The following is a 19846-nucleotide window of genomic DNA, read 5'->3' on the forward strand; positions in this document are numbered from 1 at the left end:
CTGAATGTTTGAGACTGGCTTTTCTTTTCCAAATCCTGGTTCAATCTTAACACCAACTTCTACCACAAGCATAACCCAAGCTTAATGTTTTTTATTGAACTTTTTTTGTCCTAGACTAGGCTTAATCAGTGTCTGCGAAACCAGCCTTATAACTAGCCATATCGCTAATCCCTTACATGATGTCCCCATCCTGACTCAACACAATACCTAGCCATACAGGCTGGTCTAAGGGAATACACTCCATTTGTACGATATGGTATGTTTAATGTGGCCAGTAGGCCCAGGGGTGAGCGCTTTTGTAATTAAACAGCATTGAGGTTTTCTTGGGTGACTCCAACTCCAATGGTTGCAAGTTCAAAACCATGGAGAGACACTTACCTTCGTAACATATAATTTTTATACGGTTGTAACATATATGTTTTTGTGGCGCAATGAAATATAAAGATAAACACAATCGTCTTACACTGATTTACACCTATGTGACCACCTCCCCTGAGACCAGGTTGAGCCATACCACTGTGGAATCTGAGCATTAACAATTACAATGTGAATGTATGTTTCATTGGAAGTGAATGTGCTTAGATAATGAGAACAACAGAAACATCTCTGTTTAGATTATCTCTCTATAGGTTGCACTCTGTTTACAGTGACCATTTGGACATTCTAGAAACATGATCTGTGCTAGGTAGAAAGACCCTTAATGTATAGGCTAGCTGGCAACTAACATTACAGTGAGAAGATAATGGAACATTCACCGAATGACATCTGTGCTGCAATTTTCCAATAAACCTGAGCGAACTTCTCCCTCGATTTGATACAGGTTCTACATTATTTGATCACTATATGTAAACGCCGATTTTTAACACTTTGGTGCCGTGACCCGGATAGTTGGAAATTTAGATTCTACCAAAAATACTGTTTTTTGTTGTCCTGAGACGAAGCTGGCTGCGCGCACCCGCAAGGGAGTCGGTCTTTGTTCCTGTTTTTTTATGAACAGCTGAAATGTTGGTGAGTCTTAAATCCACATCATTTAACGAGCAAATCGAGTAATACAAGAGCACAGGTAGTGATAGGAGACCTAGTTACTCCCTGACTAGGCCAAGAATTGCAATCGTGCACAATATCTCTAGGGGTGGATAAATTGGAGAGAAGACTTAGTTACTCCCTGACTGGGCCACGAATTACATTGTGTAACGTGTAAAATATCTCTAGGGGTGGATAAATTGGAGAGAAGACCTGGTTAGTCCCTGACTAGGCTACGAATAAAATTGTGTAAAAATCTCCAGGGGTGGATAAATTGGAGAAGCGCTGAACTGTATTTTGTTGACAATGCTAATTGCTTTAGGCGATTATACAGTAACATACAAGTAAAATATAATGCCGTCCAGTTGTACAAATACGATGGGAAGAGGATTGCAGCCTCTGGCATGATGCGTTCATATTTAAATAGCATGGCGCGAATAGGACACCATCAAGGATCATTAACAACGTTGCCTGGAGTTGACAGAAATTAAAATAACGTTTTCCGGCTAAACAAGATTGATTCCGAGGAAGTTGTATATGGACAGATGGAGTGTGTGGTACATACGAAGAGAAAAGACAAAGGAAAGTTAAGATGGCCGAGAAAGGACAACAATCGAAAGGCGGGAAAGGAGACAATCATAATGGACAAAGATTCATTCTGTTTGACCACCTGGCTGACTGACAGTAGTCTCAAGATGGAGTCTCTTATGGGATCCTGGAATCATGGACGATAGGAACTGATGTGAGCTTTCATAATCTTTGATTCAGAGTTCTTAAATGTTTATTTCCTAATATTTATCGTACCTAACCATTAAATGAAGCTGGAGCTTATCAAGGAAACCTGATCACCTTCCTCGGTAACAGCCAAGCTTATTTAAATGAATATTACATGTAGTTCGAAAACTGTTTTGTTCTGTCATACTTGAACGTGTTTTAATGGGTATTCAAGAAATAACCTGTTTTGTTGTGCTTTGTCATGTGTACTTATGTAGTCAAACTTATTTATTGCGTTGATGATAATGTTTAAAACCGTAAGGCTTCAAGCGGGGTCTCATGACAATGTAGGTAGGCCTTAACCAAGGCCCACCACGTGGTACCTGTCTGTTGCGTGCTGAGCTGTTCGCTAGCACAAGTGGGTACGTCTGAAACCTAGTGATGAATTCGAATTTGGTACAATGATTTTCTAAGCTGGTAAAATAGTCTCATGGTTGTCTTACAAAAGGTTAATGTATTGTGTTTTCTCTCTCCTTATATATTGTATAAGTGGTAAAATGAAGAATACACGTGGTGATAGTCTAACGTTAAAGAGACACGCTGTGTCCCATGAGGACTGAATTTGAATCCAATATAGTCATAGCCTTAAAAAAGGGTAATACAGATAAAGCGAGTTTACTGCCCACAATACAATTAGATGCTAAATTGAGTTTGGTTAAATAATACAGTTTCTCTTATAGTTACCAATGAAAACTGGGATAATACTTGTGTTTTAAAACCAATGCCTGATACTTGTTAATGGAGTTTAAATTCTAAAATGGTAAATTGACTAATGAACAAATAGGGTATTGATGTAACAGTGTTTAAGGCCTACATTGAGTTTCCTTTGGATTATTTATTGTACCTTGATTTTGGTGACGTCATACATCTGTTTTCTGTCTGGATTGCCATTCTTAAGTGTTTTCTTAATTTCCACCCTAATGTTGAGTTTTATGTGTAAATAATGATAAGCACATTTTTACAAACTGCAAAAGTATTAGATGGTTTGGACTCTAAATCTAAATATTCAGTTAATGAACAATGTCGGCTAAATTGGATAGTCTGAGGACCATATCAGATTTTTTATGTGTGGGAATTTAAATCTCATATACTTTACAAACATGTGGCCTTTTTAATGGCTCACCATATGTGGGTGGAGCTCAGAGCTTCAGGAAGGGTGGCAGACCCACTGGGATGGCCTCTACCAACCTTTCCCATTACATCAGAGTAGTAACCCTATTACTAAGGGTTAAATTTGAGTGTTCAGACTGGTCTCATCTGTGGTAATTTTACCAACACAAGCATATTCAGTTTTGGGATAATCAAACATTAAGTGAAAGCTAAATATATTTTCCTCTCATTAGCTTCAATGTTGAAATTTATGATTTTGAAACCAACTGAAGTGAGGGTAGAGACCTAAAGTCATCCCCCATTGTTGATGATAAAACAAAGAAAATGCATAATGTTGTGATTTAGGGTTTGGCTGACCGCCACTATTTGGAATAAAAATGAATCTAACTTTGCGAGTTCCCTAAAATTTAGGAGGTTAATCAAGACACTGTTTTTCATGAGGCAGTTTGGCCGTTGCCTATAAAAAATGCTTTTTTTTGCGCAGCTTATCCCCTGAGGGCCAAACAATTTAGTTAGGCATGTGCCAAGAAACTACAGGATATTGTAAATGCATGATAGCCAATTTCACCTGTGTGATGGTGCTGTGGTAAAGTCAAATTTGAGAGCTGACAAATTTATCTTATCGAATGGATTATAGATCCATCCCTATTACCAATTCTCTGTTTTTTATTTCTGTCCTGAAAAGATGGCCAGTGCGGGTACAGGATGGCGCCTCCTGTGGCTGTATTTGTCATTGTTCTGCATTCACTCATGGTGTCATTTTCCATTGACTTAATGAAGTGAAGGCAGGGGGGATATATAATATAATTGATTATGATTGGAAAGAGTTGAGCTTAGGGCTCAAGGCAAATCAAATTGGTATTTATAAGGAGCTACGTAAAAAAAAATAAGTTTTTTGATGTAATGTCTAACATTTTAATGGTTGAATAGAATAGATCTAACCATTTCTGATTTGGCTAAGCAAAGTCAAGTCTGACAATCTTATTCCACTGCTAGTTGCTATCAGGCATTAATATAGCACAAGGAGTCAAACAACAACCATACCCAGTGGATGAAAGTCTGATGGACTGTTGAACCACACTTATCGTTGTTTTGCAGATATACTTTCAACAGATCAGGACATCACAACCCCTTTACTGATGATACATCACGTCACTGACTGGACACAGACAACTGAGTGTGTGAGTACCAGCAACATGTTCAAGAAGGATTTCTACAACCACACTGGTCAAATCTGTTCCAAATCTTCCTGACCACTCACATGGCAGAACGATGCCAGGGTCAGATCACTTGGCTTCACACTCCATTTATAGATAATCATCGACAGCGAGATGAGAGGACAATCCACCTGAGTCCTGAAGGACTCCACATACTACAAGTCAGAGTACCACGGGCCAGTTGACTGGAAAGGTCACATGGTCCCAACACAGTGGAAGACACTGTTGTGGTGTTAATCTTGAATTAGTGAAGTGTTGGAAACTCACTGTTCCATTATACACTTACACTGACTTGTTAGGACAACCAGGCAATTTACTGGGTCCATATCACACTGACTGCAATAACTGATATTGGAACTTTAATCACTGATGCAAGACAAAGAAAACTGAAAACATGAACTGAAGGACACTTGTTGGAAACTAACTTCTTTCCTTACAATCTAAGATTTTCCTAAATTAACTGATATGGTGATTTCGTATGTATGAAGGTTTGTTTCTTGCAAGACAGGTGGGAAACTCTGTACGATGACAATCCCAGTATTGGACTTTGGCGTATTTGTAATGATGCTTAATGATCTACATTATGATGGCTATCATGATATGCTTGGACCGTGAATTGTTTCCTATTATAGATGGTTCCTGTCAAAGGTACATGTTTTCCCTATTTAAAGGTAGAATCTTTCACAGGTACAACAGGATATGCATACATCTTTTGTATGATATTGTAGCATGGATCATGATATGGACAAGGGGGGTTTTGATTGTTCAATGGACTTTGGGGGAAATGTATTAATCATGATGTCAGATTTTCTGCTGAACACCGTTAACACTGATAATAACCTGTTGATGTCAAAACATTTCTCGACCCTTATAATCTGAGGTGGGGACGGGTTTGATGACTGTCATACATTGAGTTATGTGTCAGAGTGTGGTGTGTAAATTCTCTTGTTTACATTCATTTTCATTAGAGGAACAATAAGACCTGATTGGTCAGATACTCTTTTTGTTGTTTCATCTTAGTCATTTGTAACATAAGTGTGTGGGCCTTTTCTTTTCATTAGGAATTGAATTGTCTTTGTAATGTTTTATCACACGTATGGTTTTTCTTTAAATGTTTGATAGGGGGGGAGTGTGGAATCTGAGCATTAACAATGACAATATGAATGTACGTTTCATTGGAAGTGCATGTGATTAATAATGAGACAACAAAAACATCTCTGTTTAGATTATCTCTCTGTAGGTTGCGCTCTGATAACCACAGGAATGTTTACAGTGACCATCTGGCATGGGGGGTTAACTTCTAGAAACATGATCTGTGCTAGGTAGAAAGGCCCTTAATGTACAGGCTAGCTGGCAACTAACATTACAGTGAGAAGATAATGGAACGTTCACCGAATGACATCTGTGCTGCAATTTTCCAATAAACGTGAGCGAACTTCTCCCTCGATTTGATACGGGTTCTACATTATTTGACCACTACCGCTCTCTTATAACCGCTGATTTCTAACACCACTAACACTAAAAGTCCCCACCCTGATTCCACACCTAGCAATACCACAAACACTAACCCTGGTTTTCCCTGCTTGGTCTTTTCGTTCTGGGTGTGAAAGCATCTAGAGACACATGGAGACTGACAGCATTTTATTGGGGAATGTCTAGCTGGGCCACCCCCTCTCTTATACACAAACGTACAGATTAAATAAGGCACAAGCCATAGTGGTGGAGGGACGGCTGGGGGACATTCTGTACAAACAACCAAAACACACATTTAACATTGTTAGTGAGTCGCTCATTATCAATACATTTCAACATATATATTTACAATGCAAGAAATGTTGACTATTACAGTAGCAAGACAACCACGAGCAAAACCCTCTTATTGACACGACCTCACGTAGATTATCCACGAGAATAAAACTCATTATTTTCTATGTAGTCCTAAATGCAGAGACATTTCAGGCGATTTTGACTGACTCCTTTGGACAGCTAAATGGTCCCAAAAGTAATTTTGTCATGTATTAATAATAACTATAGCCAGGGTTTCTAAGGAAGTGATGCAGCAGCCTTGTAAATCTGGCTCTGAACAAAAGGACAATGGGGCTAGCTGCTACAGCACAACATTTTGTTTCAACTAGCCACCACAACGCTGTCATAACCCTACACAACAGTGCTGTTAACATGTAATTACACTTCCTGAACACTGACATTGTTCCGCAGGGTTTTGAAGGGGTTATACTTCGAAAATGTTAAAGTGAAGATGAACAAACAATACTGTTTTATGGCTTCAGATGGACAGAGCATGAACTCCATTCTCTCTCCCTCTCTTCGTCACAAGGGACGGAGCGTCTCCTCTCCTGTAGAGGGCGCTGTCTGTCCTTACGTTTCTCCCTCAGACAGCCACTCCGCTTTCACAGAAAGCAATGCCGGACCAGACCGGTTCAAACCAGACTAGAAACTGCCCACTGGGACTCTTCAACTTGACAATGGCACAGCCAAAGAGAAAACAGAACCCCAAACCTGACAAAACATATCTCTCTCTCTCTGTCTCTTTATCTCTGTCTGTAATTTCCTTCTGTCAACCTTTCTCCTGGCAGTGGCACGGACACGTCTCCAGGGGATGAATGTCTCCAGGCGGCGGACGGCCACGGTGTGTCACAGCTTGATGTCCTGAGACTCGGACATCTTGGCCAGGGTCTTCTTCACTCTCAGAGCGGTGAGACGAGACGCGGGGTTGTGGGCCCAACACTCCGTCATCAGCTTGCCCATCTGTCTGAGACACTAGGGCGACACACAAACACACAAGGTCTTAAACCGAGTGGCGTATGCGCGAGGAGTGCACCGTGTTAGCACCGTGTTAGCACCGTGTCAGCACCGTGTTAGCACCGTGTTAGCACCATGTTAGCCTGCTTACCTCATCACTGCTCCAGCGGTTGGCAAACGAGGGCCTCTGTCTCCTGATGCACACCAGGTCCCTCATGTCCTCATAGGAGGGGTCAGAGGGCACCATGTCATGGTAAGGCAGCTGGTACTCCTCTACAATGCCTAGACGGAGAGGCAGAGACGTTACACACCTCCTGCGTGCTACACTGGATCTCATAGCCAAGGGGGGGGGGGTCTAAGATCAAATGCCAAATGTTAGTGTATAAAATAAAGATAAAACTGGATTCCCGACAAAAATCCTCGTTAACAACATGGAATGAGAATAGTTTTTTACATCGGACCTGGATTTGGTCAAGGTTCACATCAGGTCAATTTACATCTAGATGATATCTGACACTGTGAACCAGGACACGGTGTCTGACCTCCAGAGATACAGCGCCGGGCAATCTCCCAGAGGATGAGGCCAAAGCTGTACATGTCGGCCATGATGTAGGACTGAAAGTGGTTCCTGTTTAGGGTCTCGTCCAGGACCTCGGGGGGCATGTAGCGCTTAGTCCCCACCCTGGTGTTGGGAGGGATGTCTACCTCGTTGGTGTCACTGTGGAAACAAGTAGGTGTAGACCACAATTTGAATACTTGGCATTTGGATTTTTCGGTTAAAAGGAAGGAAACATCAGCTCCATGAGCACGTTTCGTATCGCGACCTTCATACTTCACATCCGTTCCCTTCCTACCTGATGAATTTAACGGCCAGACCCAGGTCGGCGATGCAACAGGCGCCGTTCTTCTTCACCAGGATGTTCTTGCTCTTCAGGTCCCGATGAGCGATGGCCGGCTTGCCCTGTGTGCCGAAGATCTCTGTGTGGAGGTGACACAGGCCTGACACGGAGGAGTAGGCCAGCCGGAGCAGGGCCTTGATGTCCAGCGTGGTGGACTTGAGGTAGTCGTACAGGGAGCCGCTCTCATGGTAGTCGGTGATCAGGTAGAGCTGGGTCCACGACCCCGTGCCCTTGATGTCAGCCGCTATGAAGCCTGGGTAGGGAGGAAATGGAGATGAGAACTTTGTGGAGATGCGAACATATAGAGAGCTGCACGGATGCATACCGACACACAAACAACACACACACTACTTGCTGTCCTCACCCAGGATGTTCTGGTGTCTCATGAGAACCGTCTGGTAGATCTCCGTCTCTCTGAACCAACTGGCCTCCTCTGTGGTGATGAACACCTTGACCGCCACCCTCTCTCCCCGCCAGCGCCCCATCCACACCTCCCCGTAGCGGCCTTTACCAATCTGCTTCACCATCTGGATCTGCTTGGCTATGGTCCTTTGCACCTGAGCACAAGAAAACCCGCCATCCTCATAATCATAAACTGCAGCGTTTTTTCCACATCCTGTTTCGTTTCACGTCGTAATCCTGAACGTCTTATTCAACACAGAGAGAGTGAGGTGTCACTGTAACAATCTGTTCCTGCACTGATTGCTCTGTTGGTTCGTTGTGTGTGCGGTTTGTGCTGTGCAAGGTCTCACCAGCAGGGGGAGTCCTGATCCTGATCCAGAGCTCTGGGACTGCTCTATCAGGTCCTTTAGGGACTCTCCAGGGGGGATGTAGGTGTCGTCCTGCTCCAGACCAATGGTGTAGCGAGGCCGCGACTCCTGTCGCCGATACCTGGAAGACAGGCAGACCAAAGCCCTCTGTAAGACAACGCTACCGTTCTGCTGGAAGCATCACACTGGCATTTTTGTGTCATCAATCTGCCACGGGGTTGTTGGTTTTTTTCACCTGAAGTAATAGAAGACGATGACGAAGGCCAGGATGATGATGCAAAATGTGACCGAGATGACAAGAGCCATGTGGTGGATACTGCTGTCCACATAATCTAGAGAGAGAGAGAGAGAGAGAGAGAGGGACAGAGAGTAACAGACAGAGAGCAGCCGATCAGTCAGGTTAACCCTACCACTGGGGTCAACTCAACAGCACCAGGTTCCCATGTGTTTTTTCCTAACAGTTTGCTAACACACCCTGCTACAGATGGGGACAAACTCGTTTTCCACTCTCTGTCCCTTCCTTCTCCACTACACTGTGGCCCCTGCCTGCCCGCCCCCCACCCCCCCCCGCTCTGTGTGATCGATCGCATATCCTTCCTGTATCCCACAGATCGGATGTCACACTGACATCGCCACAGCAACCCCGAGGCCCAGCGCTGCTGTGGAGCTCTAGCCTTTCTGGCAGCCTGCTGTCATTCATTTACGCACACATAGACAGACACACAAACACTTAGACACACAGGGAAATTCTCATTTTACAATTTGACACGTTTGACAAATCAATTTGTCTTTGACTAATCTTCTTGATAGACTTGACACACACAGAGCACAGCAGGTTTTGGGCCCGTTGTGTGTGTGTGTGTGTGGTTGGAGTTGCCTAGCTAGCAGAGTGACAGATGGACAGATATCTCACATCCACTGTGGGGCAGGAAACTCAAGCAGGCCCTGGGGAGACGCTGTCCTTTTCATTAGAGGGTGAGAGAACATGCCAAGCCTGCCAGCTCCATTTCACCTGCCTCCCCTGTCTCTCCCCTCCCTCCCATGACTCCCCCTGTCTCCCTCCTCCCTCCCATAACTCCCCTGTCTCTCCCCTCTCTCCCATAACTCCCCTGTCTCTCCCCTCTCTCCCATGACTCCCCCTGTCTCTCCCCTCCCTCCCATGACTCCCCCTGTCTCTCCCCTCCCTCCCATAACTCCCCTCTCTCCCATGACTCCCCCCCCGTCCTTCCCCTGCCCCCTGTGACTCCCCCGGTCTCCCCCAGTCTCCCCCTACTTTCTCCATCTTCCCCTGACTGCTACGGTCTCTCCCCTACCTCCTCCTGCCTCCTCCATCTTCCCCTGACCGCCACTGTCTCTGCCCTAACTCCTCCTGACTCCCCCATCTCCACCTGACATCCGGTCTCCCCCCTGCCTCCCTGTCTTCCCCCAGGCCTAGGGCCGCACGCTCCACTTCAGCCAGAGTTATGCTGTGGTTGGTTAACACTTCGCTGCAGCCAGAGGGAGCCCACTCTGAACACTGCTCACGCACACCAGGACAGTGTATCACTGTTGACTGGGTGGAATTCACTGTGTGTGTGTGTGTGTGTGTGTGTGTGAGTGTCTTACCAGGTGTCCTCAGTGGTGGTAGTGTTGGATGCAGGTCTTTATTGCAGTAGTCCTGGTCAGTACAGCACTCTAGAGTTCTCCTCAGACGGGCATTCCCTGTGTCCTGTCACCACAAACAGACGTTTACATCTACACAACTCTACTGACCAGACACGGGTTTGAACAACCTTATGTTTTTCTACAATATTGCGTACCGACCGTGATTATTCTGTATTGTACACGAGGCTCTAGCATGCCACTTTCATTTTACAGAGGCAGAAGGTTTGTGAGGTCTCATTTTAAGAGACTCCTCTGAGAACCACAGTGACTCATAGAGGGTTTATAAGGACTTAAAAAGAGCTTATAAAGCTGACTTAACTGTAGCCCTTCACTGACCGCCAGCCTGTCACATTAACACCACATTGACGGCCACCTTACCCGACACTGGAACTCAGACCCCGTCATCCCCAGACATCCAGAGGAGAACATAGGAACACTGCCCTCTTCTTCCTCCACCATGGTGAAACAATAACCATCAGTCCTGAGGAGATACCATCATCATCATCATCATCATCTGGGACCATCTGTTCCATTGGTAATAATCATATTAGATATTATGAGGAACAATATGAATAATGACACAATAGATGGTGCAGAGAAGGTTATAGCTAAATCTACTGTAATAAATAGTAATATATCAGTTAAATTAAGTGTAATAAACACAAATACTAGATGCTGTTATTTCTAAATGTACTACAATGGATGCTAATATATTACAATACATTTTTTGTAATAAACAAATGAGGTGGACAAAAATAAGTCTGTTATTATGTTTATTTAAATATCATCTTCATGCGGTCCCAGGTAATAGCTCATCATCTACAGTGACTAGGACACACTGGATGGCGATTTCCTGATATATCCACCAATTTATTTTAGATAATTAGTGTTTAACGAGATATGAACAGATAACAGTAATTGCCATGGCTACATACCAATGACTGCAAGGTAATTCGTTTCTACAGTTCAGATATGGCTGATTTAAAGACAGTCTGAACACAGTACAAACCCAGTACTATTTGTGTATGTTTACAGTATGTGTGCGTGTGAGAGACTGTATGTACAGTACCAGTCAAAAGTTTGGACACACCCATTCAGGTGAATGCAGAAGTATGTTCAAACTTTTGACTGGTCCTGTATGATCATGTGTGCCGTGTTTAAGTACTCTGTGTGTGTGTGTGTGTGTCCTACCAGCAGGTACTGTTGATAGAGTAGTCAGGACAGAGAGGGGAGCAGTGACACCAGATGATCTTCTGTGCAGGTCCGGGGGCTGCACTTCCCCCCTCCTCCCTCCTGCTGTCTGGGCGCTCTCTCCCCGGGCTCCGGAGCAACATGCTGTCCAACACGTTGGCTACAGGGACGGAGACACAGGAAGGGCAGGCTTAGACCCAGGACACCACAGTACAGTTCATAATAAGGACGCCGTGTCCCGTAAGTGGCCGGGCCTACCCGCTAGTAAAACCTAACGGCACACATAACTGAGGTAAATTACAGTTGAGGGTAAATCAAATCCACCAGTAGTGATGTTTGCTCCACTCATCAACTCACCCTTTCCAGGCAGACTTGAAAAAACTAAATGCCTTGGCACTGTCGCCATAGCAACGTAGCCACAGAAACGGTGAGAGCGCCTGGTGAAAGCTACCCTGCTGTGCTGTTCTGGCCTCGACGCTGTGTACCTGGCTGAGACTGGAACAGCCCAGCAGTGCTGGAGATACACTTAATACACTCACATCAACACTGGAGAGCTCGGACAAGAAAGACCTTTTTGTTTGTACAAGTGAGTGTTTGTGTGTGTGTGTGTTTATGTGTGCGCACAAGTGAGTGTGTGTGTGTGTGTGTGTCTCTTGAGAGCAGTTCTGGAACAAGTGCCCTGTAAATTTCCGAGGCCATATATCTCACAGTGGTTTGGCAGAGGAGCCTGGGTGTTTGTGCGTTTCAATGTTTCGTGACAATGTGTTTACGATGGAAGTCATCTGAAGTGCACGTACAGTCCACTGTCAGTGGGAATGGTATCTCCAACACAGTAATGAACACAGCCCACAACGGCTCTTAAAACATTCCCCGTATTTACACGGCAGTCAATGTTGTTAGAGACCGCCTCGTCAAGCTGCCAATGCACCTGCACACGGCCACTGTAATGTTTCAGCACAACACGAGACTCATTCATACGAACTCACCAGAGAGAGACACGTAAACCGGCCGGAAGCAGTTCTCTCACACACACACACACACACACACACACACAGTCATCCCCAGTACAAAAGCTCAGCACAGGTCAGAGACTCCTCCCATGCGCTTTACCAGACAGCATTGCCTTTTTCCTTCCCAAGAGTTTGACCCATCCAGCCAGGGTCACCACAGAGCCAGGCAGATGGCTGTACGCTCAGAGAACCTGGGCGGGTCGCTGCTCCAACCTTGATCATTAAGAAAGGATTACGCTGGCATAGAAGTGCCTTAACACAAAGATGCCTTGACTTGACACCTGAATATGCAGATTTGTTTGTTTGGTAAAGTAAAACAGCTGCCATTATAAATTCAACAAGCATGACAAAGCAATATTGCCAAAGCATCAATGTGACTCAGTAGTGTGTATGGCCCCCACGTGCCTGTATGCACTCCTGACAACGTCTGGGCATGCTCCTGATGAGACGGCGGATGGTGTCCTGGGGGATCTCCTCCCAGACCTGGACCAGGGCATCAGGGAGCTCCTGGACTGTCTGTGGCGCTACTTGGCGGAGTCCGATGCACTGACACATAACGTCCCAGAGGTTCTCAATTGCATTCAGGTCTGGGGAACGTAAGGGCCAGTCAATGGCATCAATGCCTTCTTCATCCAGGAACTACCTACACACTCTGGTCACATGAGGCCGGGTATTGTCCTGGACCAGGAGGAACACAGGGCCCACTGCACCAGCATAAGGTCTGACAATGGATTTCATCTTGGTACCTAACAGCAGCCAGGATACCGTTGGCTAGCACATGGAGGTCTGTGCGACCCTCCAAGGATATGCCTCCCCAGGCCATCACTGACCCACCGCCAAACCGGTCATGCTGGATGATGTTGCAGGCAGCATAACGTTCACCACGGGGTCTCCAGACTCTTTAAAGTCTGTCACGTGCTCAGTGTGAACCTGCTCTCATCTGTGAAGAGAACAGGGTGCCAGTGACAGACCTGCCAATTCTGGTGTTCTCTGGTGAATGCCAATCGAGCTGCACGGTGCTGTGAGCACTGGTCCCACTAGAGGACGTAGGGCCCCCATACCACCCTCATGAAGTCTGTTTCTGACAGCTTGGTCAGAAAAATGCACACCAGTAGTCATTTTTTAGGGCTCTGGCAGTGCTGAGCTGATACCGGTCATGCTGCTGGGTTGATACCCTTCAACAACAGACAATTAAACACAAAACTAGAGAAGAATAAGTCAGGATGGATAAGGAGAGAGGAATTGTCTGATCACCATCTGCAAAACCATTCCCTTTTTGGGGGTAGTCTTGCTGCCTCTCCAGTGCACCTTTTGTTACTTTCATTTGCACCAAAACAGGTGACACTGATTCACAATCACTTATGCTTCCTAACTGGACAGACTGACATCCCTGCAGTTGAATTGACTGTGATTATGATTCCTAACTGGACAGACTGACATCCCTGCAGTTGAATTGACTGTGATTATGATTCCTAACTGGACAGACTGACGTCCCTGAAGTTTAATTGACTGTGATTATGATTCCTAACTGGACAGACTGACGTCCCTGCAGTTGAATTGACTGTGATTATGATTCCTAACTGGACAGACTGACATCCCTGAAGTTTAATTGACTGTGATTATGATTCCTAACTGGACAGACTGACATCCCTGAAGTTGAATTGACTGTGATTATGATTCCTGACTGGACAGATTGACGTCCCTGAAGTTGAATTGACTGTGATTATGATTCCTGACTGGACAGATTGACGTCCCTGAAGTTTAACTGACTGTGATGACTATGGGTTCCCTTGATGTTTTTGAGCAGTGTCTCTCTTTTCTGAAATGACTGAAAATGTTGTGACGCGTGGCTGTCTGGTATTGTTTTTCAATAAAACATTTAAAAACGGACTCAAATCACTCAATTGAAGATGGCAGTGAAGGATAACTACGACCTCAAATGAAAGCGAAAATGTTTACCTTAAAAATTATTGACCTGTTTCGATGTCAATGGAACTATCCTCAGTTCCCGGCCAGAGAGGACAAATGTGTGTCTTTTTACAAAGGCACTGACAACTTTTGCAAACAATCCCCGACCAGCCATGCCAATAGCAAACAGCACCTGGTCAGCATTGCAGCCAAGCGAGTGGCAGACAATCTGTCTTCAGGGCCCTTGGTTTCATCAGGAATTTAAATACAGATGCCCATTGGGTGATTGCACGACATAACCACATACCTAGTAACTGACGGACCAGATGTATTTGGTTCTATGTTGTAACACTGATAAATGACAACTTTTGGAACGAGGGACAGTAAAAAAAAGTATATATATTGGGCCACTAATTGAATGTTAATGTTGAGCCCTGATGTTGAAGGAATAATACATTGTTAATGCATTTTTAGTATTGCATGAATGAAAATGAATGCACACCAACTGTTCTTGTAGACATCAATAAGGATGCTACTCTCTGCTACTGGCAAATTGGCCAATATTTCAGCAAGAAACATATTTAATTTTGCAATGTTAAAGAGTTAGCCTCCATCAATAGGTTATACTGTACCTTGTAGAGCTTATATGATTAAAGATTGGATCAAATGCCAGCACACCCAGCAGCTCTCCAGATACGAGGGGCTCATATGTTTTTATACAGTAGCAAAATGTCACAATTATTGTACGTGAGAGCATAATTGTAGGAGATGGTAGAACTATGGGATCAGAGACCAGCAACCTTGTATTTACATTTGCATGGGCTAATAGACATTGCCAGGTATTGTGGTACGTTGGGGGTTGACATTTATGAGCAGCGACACCCTGGTCTAATAGACTCACTAGGGAAAAGGCAGCTCCTGCATTTATTTCCAATTCAAGCACAGTCAACAGTCTACAATAAAACAAAAAAATATTTGAAATGAATGTGTGTATTTAAACCTATTCTAAATTAAAACAAATCAAAATTTTTACACTTTCTAAAATTGCTATTAATCTCAATTGACTACAGAAGACAATGCGACCAATCACAATTTATTTTTTGAGTTCAATCATTTGACAACACCAATGATTCCTTCCATTAAATGGTAATGTTTTGTGCTCTATGATAATGCTATTAGGAGGAAGAGGAAGCTCAGACCAGACCATGAATTACTGCACCACATGCTTCCTTCTAGAGCCCAAACCAACACCTCTACTCCAACCAGCCAGTTACTGTCACAACTGTATTCACTTACACTGAGGTAAATATTGTGTTTCACACTACATCAACCCTGAAAGTGTTAACAGAATAGCTTACAGCTGTTATTTTTTTTTGTTACACAGCTGCTCATACCCAAATCGAATCAATCCAGTTTTGATTATGAGAGATTTCCAGTTCTATGTGCCAGTATTATAGTCTTCGGGGTTTGCTTCTCGTCCTGAATAGACACCAGACAGAAACAAAATCCAAATCCGTTCTTCAACATTTCCCGACACAATTAAATACCACTTTGTTCTATTGTGTATCAAAGCCCATTATTGTACTGAATCGAAAGTACACCTGGACCATAGGGGAAAGAGATTTCTGCAAGTTTGCACGCACGGTCCAACTGAGATTTGGCTTCCACATTTCTCTCCTGTTAATTGGAGATGTGTGGGGAGCAATTACTGCTCAGAGACAGAATGACAAATCTTCCATGTTGCCAGTTAAGGGATTTGATCTGGCAACCTCTAATTTACTGGTTAGATGGTCTAACCAGTATGTTTATAGCAATTCATTACTTTGACCATTACTCTGTCACGGCAATTCATTACTCTGGTCAATGGCAGGGTAAAGAGTCAAAGGAACACTTTTGAACACCATTTTCCCAAGTCAGTACGGTCGTAATGTTTCGTAAACAGGTAACTGGATGAACGCCAGTCCACATCAGTGCTGTTGAACAACCCCCACGCCCAGGATGTTGTGCCTTAAAGACTAACTGGAACCGTTGAAAGCAGCTCGTAAGTGTTCCAAAGTGTGTGTGATTTGTGAGTGCTGAGTCAGAGCAGACACATCCCGACACATCTTGCCAGTGTGTTCATTTAAGAGCAGTACACTGCGTCCACGCTAACCGACCAGCCCAGTGAGAGGAGGGCCCTTGGCCTGGGGGTCCAGCCTTGGCTCCTCCCACTGTCACACATTCCTTTTCATGTGTGTTTCAGTTGTGCGCATGCGGAAAAACACATAAGAAGGGACCCTTTCACCAGTTTATCAGTGGTGTAGTTCTGTCCAGATCGTTTATTTTTTCAGGTTTTATACAAACTTATGTAAAGGCAGAGAAAGGGGGAGGAGCCGACTGAACCCAGGTTCCTTTTTTCCACATCAGCGGGCCAGGCTGCAGGAAAGCTCCATCCATTCCAAGTCACTGTTGTCATTTTTCTTGGTAGGGAAAGAGAACCCCCCACCCCACCCCCACCCAATAAAAAAAGGGAAAATCCCAGACGCTGGGGCCAGAGCCATATTGTAAATCCAGAAGTTGGAGAGCTGCTTATTCTCATTAGAAGACAATCATTAGAACACCACATCTCCCCATGTAGACCTAGATCCTCTCAAGCTCCTGGACTCGGACAGGAAGACACAGCACACCGACCCCTAGCTCCCTAACCAGCCTCGCTGCCCTCTGGGATACACTGCTCTGTCCCCATACAGCAGACCCTTGGCCGGGTACGAGACAAACTGACTCAGTACCATAAAGGGTCAAATGTTTGCTCTCCCGGCCTCTGGTGTAGTTCATCGACAAAGCCGGTTGAGTCTGGTTCACCTCGCCTGGGATCATCAGCAGATGGAGATTTGTATTTTGCATCAGCTGTGTTGTGTAGGTATGTTTATCACTGGTCACTGTAAGAGTGTTGAGCCCCATACGAGCTGTTAACACAGCAGGGGGGTGGGGAGATTCCATCTCTGTACGCACTAAACTGTTTTAAAACACACTCCGCTAACAAAGACCTTTTTCTTCCAGCACATCGTTGTTTTCACACATGCTTATAGTGTACGACAACTGAGGGAACCCAGAGTCTTCTGAGCACTAACAACTAATATCTCAATGTGTTCATACCGGTCCATCTAACACCTCAAAGTGTTCATACCGGTCCATCTAACACCTCAAAGTGTTCATACCGGTCCATCTAACACCTCAACGTGTTCATACCGGTCCATCTAACACCTCAACGTGTTCATACCGGTCCATCTAACACCTCAATGTGTTCATACCGGTCCATCTAACACCTCAACGTGTTCATACCGGTCCATCTAACACCTCAACGTGTTCATACCGGTCCATCTAACACCTCAACGTGTTCATACCGGTCCATCTAACACCTCAACGTGTTCATACCGGTCCATCTAACACCTCAACGTGTTCATACCGGTCCATCTAACACCTCAACGTGTTCATACCGGTCCATCTAACACCTCAACGTGTTCATACCGGTCCATCTAACACCTCAACGTGTTCATACCGGTCCATCTAACACCTCAACGTGTTCATACCGGTCCATCTAACACCTCAACGTGTTCATACCGGTCCATCTAACACCTCAACGTGTTCATACCGGTCCATCTAACACCTCAACGTGTTCATACCGGTCCATCTAACACCTCAACGTGTTCTTACCGGTCCATCTAACACCTCAAAGTGTTCATACCGGTCCATCTAACACCTCAACGTGTTCATACCGGTCCATCTAACACCTCAAAGTGTTCATACCGGTCCATCTAACACCTCAACGTGTTCTTACCGGTCCATCTAACACCTCAACGTGTTCATACCGGTCCATCTAACACCTCAACGTGTTCATACCGGTCCATCTAACACCTCAACGTGTTCATACCGGTCCATCTAACACCTCAATGTGTTCATACCGGTCCATCTAACACCTCAACGTGTTCATACCGGTCCATCTAACACCTCAACGTGTTCATACCGGTCCATCTAACACCTCAACGTGTTCATACCGGTCCATCTAACACCTCAACGTGTTCATACCGGTCCATCTAACACCTCAATGTGTTCATACCGGTCCATCTAACACCTCAACGTGTTCATACCGGTCCATCTAACACCTCAAAGTGTTCATACCGGTCCATCTAACACCTCAACGTGTTCTTACCGGTCCATCTAACACCTCAACGTGTTCATACCGGTCCATCTAACACCTCAACGTGTTCATACCGGTCCATCTAACACCTCAATGTGTTCATACCGGTCCATCTAACACCTCAACGTGTTCATACCGGTCCATCTAACACCTCAAAGTGTTCATACCGGTCCATCTAACACCTCAACGTGTTCTTACCGGTCCATCTAACACCTCAACGTGTTCATACCGGTCCATCTAACACCTCAATGTGTTCATACCGGTCCATCTAACACCTCAATGTGTTCATACCTGTCTAATACCTCAATGTGTTCATACTGGTCTCTAATACCTCTCTATTCTGGTAGATCTAATACCTCTCCGGCACGCATGCAGGTACCCTGTATGTGCGTTTGTGTTTTCCCCTCCTGCCGTTTCCCCAGGTGTCCCTTATGTTCCTGACTGTACTCGTTGGTGTTTCCCACCTGGCAGCCATGAGTGCATCGCCTGACTGCTGAGGTGGAACAATCAGTGGACACTCCTCCTAATTGCACCACCTCATCCTTTTTTCCTGTACCCAATCACATCACACATCCCTGGTTTAAAAACCCAGTCAGTTGGTTCTCCCAGAGAGACTCTTTTGCTTTACCCCACATAGACACTCTTGAGATACATACACTTTTGATAGACAAACACTTTGTTCATTCAAACATCACTTAGTTTAGCACATACATCTCACTTTGTCCTGTTTCATGTGAGTATGTATTGCTGTGGTGTTTTGTTTGGTGTTGTCTAGTCAATTGGGTGATGTTTAGTACCTGTTCAACATGTGTTTTGTTTGTCCCTGTGTCCCTGGGAATTAGTTTTTTAGCAAGTCGCCCTTGGGCATAGACAACCTGTAGGAAAACGTTGTCTAAAAACAACGGTTAGAACTGAGCGGACCACCCACTTTATTTTTGTATTGGTTAGTAGTCAGCTAAGCGGTTCTTGAGGCAGGCAAGTTCAGTTTAGGCATGTTTGGACTATATTATTTCATTTCTTGGGTCCCGCTCAGCCCCTTTTCCCAACCCCTTTACTGTGTGTTTATAATAAACGTTTTATGTTTGACGGTAGCTTTGGTTGTCTGTGTCGTTTGTTCTCCCTGTGCCTTTACACTACACTATTTTGCATGGGTTTTGTTACGGGTCTCTGTACTATCCACCCTAGACTGCTTTGGCCACAGGGTTCGTAACACAACGTGGGGGCTCGTCCAGGATTCGAACCGGGTACATCTCGTACCCCAAGCTATTCTGGTAGATCTAATACCTCTCTATTCTGGTAGATCCAATACCTCTCTATTCTGGTTGATCCAATACCTCTCTATTCTGGTTGATCCAATACCTCT

At 44.7% G+C, this 19846-nt stretch overlaps 1 protein-coding gene across 1 annotated transcript in view; it reads right to left on the reverse strand.

Moving 5' to 3' along the window:
• Window positions 1–5750: 5750 nt before the first annotated feature.
• Window positions 5751–19846, reverse strand: part of bmpr1bb (bone morphogenetic protein receptor, type IBb) — a 67642-nt gene continuing 53546 nt past the window's right edge. The window contains exons 5-14 of the mRNA XM_010895666.5: window positions 11389–11548; window positions 10576–10678; window positions 10159–10261; window positions 8789–8885; window positions 8536–8674; window positions 8148–8340; window positions 7739–8036; window positions 7427–7602; window positions 7036–7166; window positions 5751–6902 (exon numbers count right to left, since the gene is read on the reverse strand). Of these exons, the coding sequence (XP_010893968.1) occupies window positions 6777–6902; window positions 7036–7166; window positions 7427–7602; window positions 7739–8036; window positions 8148–8340; window positions 8536–8674; window positions 8789–8885; window positions 10159–10261; window positions 10576–10678; window positions 11389–11548 (1526 nt within the window). The 3' untranslated portion in view covers window positions 5751–6776. The remainder of the gene's footprint in view (window positions 6903–7035; window positions 7167–7426; window positions 7603–7738; window positions 8037–8147; window positions 8341–8535; window positions 8675–8788; window positions 8886–10158; window positions 10262–10575; window positions 10679–11388; window positions 11549–19846) is intronic.

Source organism: Esox lucius, chromosome 14 (assembly GCF_011004845.1).
Source record: "Esox lucius isolate fEsoLuc1 chromosome 14, fEsoLuc1.pri, whole genome shotgun sequence".
NCBI classification, from domain to species: domain Eukaryota; kingdom Metazoa; phylum Chordata; class Actinopteri; order Esociformes; family Esocidae; genus Esox; species Esox lucius.